At 43.4% G+C, this 6,910-nt stretch overlaps 1 protein-coding gene across 1 annotated transcript; it reads right to left on the bottom strand.

The window, feature by feature from the left end:
• Positions 1–2,261: 2,261 nt before the first annotated feature.
• RABE1B (RAB GTPase homolog E1B) lies at positions 2,262–4,198 on the bottom strand. The gene has a single exon (XM_087661283.1). The coding sequence runs from the start codon at positions 4,075–4,077 to the stop codon at positions 2,611–2,613; it is 1,467 nt and encodes a 488-aa protein (XP_087517409.1). The 5' UTR covers positions 4,078–4,198; the 3' UTR covers positions 2,262–2,610.
• Between the last annotated feature and the right edge of the window lie 2,712 nt (positions 4,199–6,910).

Here is a 6,910-nt window from a genome sequence, read left to right on the forward strand (position 1 = left end):
CAAGCTAGCTCATTTTGTTTGGAGTCTAGTCCATAGGCCCTATATACTCCACTTCTCCGATTTTATCGTATCAAATCACATGGAGGGAGGGAGGAAGGGAGGGAGGGATTCAAGGTACTATTGTCACCACGTGTTATTCACCCATGTGGTTTGTATGGTATGTCTCTTGTACTATGTTATGGGTTCCATTGCCACTGCGTACATCCTTCAAGTTCTATGTTTCCTTTTCTTAGTGTTCTACAATTGTGATTTGGCTAGTTCCAATGCTCATTCTCCACTTTAGATCATCCATGCATTCTCACGACATTAAAACAACCTCTGTTTTTGGTATGCTGGTTCAATGTGCTATTACTGACAATTTTAGGCCTAAAACCTCTGCATTTTCTACTACCGGAGCTTGCATTTCTGCTCCCTACCCCTTCCTCTTTGGTGGGCAAGACCTTTCTCTACAAGGCGGCCACATAGTAGCTACATGCAACTTATTTAACTCCCGAATTTTTTGTAATATGTGTTTTGTGCTATTGTGTTCCTTTCCAGAACTACAACTGCTTTGCCAAGGTCCATTCGCCTATCACCTGTTATGTTGCATACTACGAGACTCTATATTCATAGATTGACTGATCTCAATAGCTAACAAAACCTATCTCTTTGCTGATCTACATCCTGCACTACTGTGGTTTTGCATTTCCCTTTAAGAGAGGGTCGCGTGCGTTAACGGTTGTGCTCCATAGGCCTATATATACTCCACTCCTCCATTCTTGAGGTATCAATCACCTCCACTTAAGAGGGAGACTGGGTGTACATCTAGTCACCAACACAACTAAGCATCTCCTATACTGTTCTTATATTATTGTGGATTCCACCCCCGATTCATTCATTGTTTGAGTTCATGTGTCCTCTTTCTGTCCATTCTTCTCACTTTTCAGCAGTTGTGATTCTGCAACTTCCCTTGCTCATGCACACATCACCATTACATACATCCCCCAAAATCTTCAACGGTTTCGTACCAATCCAACTTTTGATGGCCTTCACATAACAGCAATCTGATGTTGCACACTGAACTGCCCATCTACTTGATCATTTGTCCTTCTGCAAGGCACTTGACTTACATGTATTATTTGCTGAAAGAAAACTTTCATGTAGTAATAAGACCTTGTGTGCTGCATGGGCAGCCATTGCTTGGATGAATGGCAAAGGGTAGCCTGTCTGTTCAAAATCTATGGCCAGGCTTGCAGCTTGAAGTTGAGGCACAATTTGTATGAGCCGAGTTTCCTTTAGAAGCCCTTCTTTGTGGCAGCCAGAATTGTGGCCTTTTTGGGAGGGGGTGGGCAGGTTTTCAGCAAGGGTTGCCCATCTATGGCCAGGCTTGCAGTGCGAAATTGAGGCACAATTTCTCTGAGAAAAAGTTCCTTTAAAAGCTCTTTTTTGGTGGCAGCCAGAATTGTGGCCTTTTTTGGGGAGGGGGTGTACAGGTTTTTTAGTAGACCTCAGCAGAAGTGGCCCCCGAATGCCGACCAGCTGAATTGAATGAAGCTTTCTAGAGCAGTACTTCAAGCAGTTTCAAACCAAAATCACCATGGCTCATAATACACATTGGATTCTGTGAGCCTAGTCTCCTCTAGATGCTCCTTATTCAGTGGCAGCCAGTATGCCGGGATGGAGGGAAGTTTCTGGTGTGTAATGGACCTCAGCAGAATTGGACCAGGGACACCTACCAGCTGGATTGAACAAACCTTCAACCTTCTAGTGGCATACAAATTTCAACCCATCTTTGAACTAATATAGACGAGTAGCTAGCCATGTAATTAGCTGTGTTACTCTATTGTCTTTTAGAACACTATATCCGGCAGTTTCAACCCAGAATGGCCATGGCTCGTGATACACATTGGATATGACTATATTACTTCAAGACGGATGCATCCAGCTTACATGAGGATAATCTTCAAAAGCCTGATGTAAATGAGATGCACTTCACCATCTTTCAAAACCATTAGAAAGATTTGTCATAGGCGTCACTATATAGCCAAGTACACATAAACACCACTAAGCAGAGCGAAGAATGCCCCTTTCATTCATAACCACAAACCTTGGATAATTTTCTCCCAAAAGGGACACACCAAAACAAAGCTCCTGCGTCACTTCCTTCACAAAGATTAAGAATCGAGCAAAGCACCATAAGACTTACTAACCTGCAAAATTAGATATCCAAATGCATTGGTTTGTACAGATAGCAAAAAACTACAGAAAAAATAGAAAAGACATTTGTAGAAAACAGAATTCCCGATTCTCTCTCTGCACATATATACATATGAGGTACACTGTATAACAAGCAGATCTCAAGTGAAGCCAAGTGCCCAGACAAAATGGCAAGAATGAATCTGCAACAGATGACTGAATATCCTCATTGGTTATATATGTGGCAAAGTTTGTACCCTTCAAAGAATTACACTGCTAATAAAAATTTGAGGTTCTCTGAGCAAAACAAGGGAAGCTAGACCCACACCACCGAGTAGAGGCAACCTTACAGCCTGAACACTTGCTTAAGCTTCAGCATGTGACAAATAAAGGGCTTCGCAATTCCTGATAACCATTGTACACAAAAAGTTAGAACTACTCGATAATGTCAGAAATAACACCAGCACCTACTGTTTTCCCTCCCTCTCTGATAGCAAATCTCATCTTCTTCTCAATAGCAACAGGCTGGATTAGCTCCACTGTCATTTTCACACGATCACCAGGTAACACCATCTTAGTCTCCTCTCCAGCATCTGTCTCAACAGAGGCCACCCTGCCTGTGACATCAGTTGTCCTCATATAGAACTGAGGCCTGTATCCAGCAAAGAAAGGAGAATGCCTTCCACCTTCTTCCTTCTTCAGGATGTAGACAGAAGCAACAAACTTATTATGGGGTGTGATGGTCCCAGGCTTTGCAATAACCATACCTCTAGCGATATCAGCTTTCTGTATACCTCTCAGAAGAAGTCCTACATTGTCACCTGCCATGGCCTCATCTAACAGTTTCTGAAACATTTCAACACCAGTGACAGTGGTGTTTCGAGTTTCCTTCAAGCCGACAAGGTCAACAGTCTCTCCCATCTTGACCTTACCTCTCTCCACTTTCCCAGTGGCCACAGTTCCACGACCAGTGATCGAAAACACATCTTCAACAGCCATCAAAAATGGCAAATCGACTTGTCTAACAGGTACTGGAATGTTCTCGTCTACAGCATCAATAAGCTGATAGATTTTGTCCACCCATTCATTCTCTCCTCTCTTAATGCTAGGATTCTTCTCAAAGGCTTCCAGTGCCTTCAGTGCTGAGCCTGCTACTACAGCCACATCATCTCCAGGAAACTCATATGACTTAAGTAGGTCACGAATCTCAAGCTCCACAAGCTCAATGAATTCGTCATCATCCACCTGGTCAGTCTTGTTGAGGAAGACAACAATGTGAGGGACACCAACCTGCTTCGCCAACAGAATGTGCTCCTTGGTCTGCGGCATGGCCCCGTCTGCACCCGACACAACCAGAATAGCACCGTCCATCTGTGCCGCTCCAGTAATCATGTTCTTGACATAATCGGCATGGCCAGGGCAGTCCACATGTGCGTAGTGGCGGTTAGCAGACTCGTACTCAACCACAGCGGTGTTAATGGTGATACCACGGGCACGCTCCTCAGGGGCAGCATCAATCTGGTCGTACCGCTTTGGCTGGGAGCCAAGTTCAGAGGCCATGGCCATGGTGAGGGCGGCGGTGAGGGTGGTCTTACCGTGATCGACGTGGCCGATGGTGCCGATGTTTACATGGGGCTTCTTGCGCTCGAACTTCTCACGCGCAGCACGCACGAGGAGGTGGCGGGCGAGGGAGGCGGGGTGCCTGCGGCCAGGGGCTGGGGAGAAGAGGGCCTCGCGCGAAGTCTGGAGAGAGAGGGAGGCGGAGGAGCTGAGGGCACGGAGGGAAGGGGACAGCGAAGGGGCCGAGGAAGGAGCCGGAGACGAAACCCTAGCCAGCAAGCGCTGGTTGTCGAGGGAGCACAGGGTCGAGCTAGGGCTCTGGCTCAGAGACGAGGTCGCCATAGCTAGAGCTCTCTCTGTGTGTCTATCTCTCTCTCTGTGTCAGAGACTAAGATAGTGCGGCTATGGCCACGCTTCACCCTCTAAAGAGTGCGAGAAAATGCGAAACAGAAGATAGAGCATAGCGTATCATCGCTAGTATTATTAGCGCCTTACCAAAAACAAGGGCCCTCCGAGCCGTCCGATCCCCTTCCCATCCTGCCGCCCCCCCTTCGCCACGTTGCAGTACCTAATCCACTTGTCTTTCGCCCCCCTTGGCCATTCACATTGATATCTTGATGATGATGATTCTTGTTTTGTTCCATGAAAACATCACCCTTAATCCCACCGTTAAGTTTTTGTTACCTTTAAAGCTAAAACTAAGAGGTGAGAAACCTTCAAATTTTGAACAATTTTGTCAACAAGATCTTGGAGTAGAGGTTTTGGTGTGGGTCACTTATAAGGGTATGCTAGTTCAAATCCTACACCCCGTTGTCGTGGACATGGCATGATCAAGTGTACGGATTAATTCTTGCTCATGCCATATCAATTCACACCTCATGCGAATACACCCATAATAGGACATCCTCAAGCCAACCATGCAAACCTAGCTTGCCATGTCATCATAGAACATTCTAGAATATATGTTATGTTGTCGCATGCATCATTGATGATGTCATCATGGAACGTTCTAGAATATCTTTAGTCGCCCTCCAACACCTATGAAAGGAGAGGCTCGCTATAGAGCTCCTCAATCTTGCCAATGCCAGTCTTGGGAGCTCAAGGAGTCGAGGCCTCCAAGTAAGTAACTTCGAGTTCCAATTCTAGTTCTTGCCTGGTCATGGTATCTAGTCTTGTCTTATCTTCCATTGTCTGCCACCTCGTAATCTCATAGTACAATAACTTGTCTAGTAATGTCTTATATCTTGTTCATTCCCGTCAAGGGAGATCTTGTAACTCTAGTATCTTGTATCCATACCTACGGTCCCGTGTTGTGGTATCCTTCATATCCTATCGAGTCATGTTTACGGTCCCAACTTGTGGGATTTTCTATACCTTGTTAAGTTATCATTGTACATTGTTCCCTTACGTGGGATTATCTTGTAATTAGAATTCTTGTAACAAATCTTGCATCTAGGCTAGTCTATCGTGAATAGTCTAGTGCTCCCACCATAACACCCGCTTCCTCCACAACATCTCTATTTGCATCCAAAATTTTAAGGATTTTACAACAAAAACCTTCAACACAGCAATTTTAACTCTTAAATATTTCATCGAAAGGCTTTTCAACTGGGCAAAAGGTTTTTCCAACATTGTCCATATGGATAAGTACTTACAACACACCATCTTGGTGCTAATCAAAGGAAAAGGTCTCTCAAAGCCTAAAAAATAGATACTTAACAGTGTTGCAAGCAAGGAATGGGCATCTAATGGGCTCTCTTCTCATGATGGGAGATGTTACGAAGGGTTCATATTAGTTACGTCCCCAAATGTGGTGCTTGAGCTTCGAGATTGAATTATCAAAAGGTTGATTCAAACATGTAAGGTACTTAAGAATGCTGATCCAATGCTCCCAAACAGATTTTGCAATGCATACCACTAAAATGAGAGAGATCAAAACATTTTCCTCCCCATGTTAAAGAAGTTAACTGCGATTATAACACATCAATGCCCTTCCATATGTTTTCGAGCATGATCCAAAAGCTTTACAAGACTTGATCATGTGTCCATAAATACAACATGAACATTTTGTTTTCACACACCACTTCACCCTTCTAGAGTAATGTTAAAGAACCATTGTGTAACCTTATAGGGTAACATCACCAACTCTATTATGTGACTAGTTTGAGGGCCATAAAGTTATCAACCCCCTTACTCCCTAGTGCTCTATCTCTATCACAGCTTGCCTTGTAAGTGGCTCTTTTGAAAAGCAATTGTTAAGTTTTCTAGGCCACATGTAGACATGGAAAGGTAGACAACTCACTCATGGATGCTTTCAAACCCACAACCCATAGTATGGATGTCCCAAGTTCTTCCTCTTAACATTAGTTTGTCACCATTACTACTATTGTCAATGCAAGAAATAATAGCTTGTAAGAGTAGGGTACACTAGGGGGCCAAACCAAATGAATAGCGCTAATTTAAGTGATGATACAAGAATTGATGATATAAGCAATGATGCAAACCTTGATGGCATGTATGATATAAGTAGTGCTTGCATAAGTGATTATCTAAGCAATCTTTTTAGAATATTGTCTGAGAAGCTTCTAGACTTCAAGGCCTTCTCTATCTTGAGCATCAATGACATCAACTCCTTCTAGCACTGGGTTTCATGATGTGTAGTGTTGGTTCTCTACATGGGCTTTCCATCATATCCTTTCTAGTGTACAAGGTATTATAGGCTACCTTGTGAGATCCTTGAATCCAAAACTATCTACACTTCATAGCTTGATTATCTTCTATCTCAACAAGAGCAGTGGTTTCAAGGTTCTCCTTAGAATACTCAATGTATGACATGGATCCAAGACTAATAGATGAAATGCATCATGGATTTTCATAGATTGGGGTAGTTGTAGGTAGTAGGCAACTAGATTTACTTGGTCGATAATTTGAATTGACCAAATCTATAATAATCCAATTTCTGGCACGGATATGAGGGTACATAGGTCATGTAGCAAAAGCCAACCTCGGTCTCCAATCTTATACACTAGATGTTGCATGCAATGTTGATCCACTTTTGCCTCGTACTTTTCTTGAGCTTTTTTAATCTGGACTTGCAATTCCTTGTAGATAGTAGATAAGCATTGAGCTATACCTATAGTGGTTGGATTCTTTTTTATAATGTGTTTTCTATCAA

Source organism: Lygodium microphyllum, chromosome 21 (assembly GCF_053477565.2).
Source record: "Lygodium microphyllum isolate KBCC chromosome 21, Lygodium_microphyllum_v1.1.10, whole genome shotgun sequence".
Taxonomy (NCBI): Eukaryota; Viridiplantae; Streptophyta; class Polypodiopsida; order Schizaeales; family Lygodiaceae; genus Lygodium; species Lygodium microphyllum.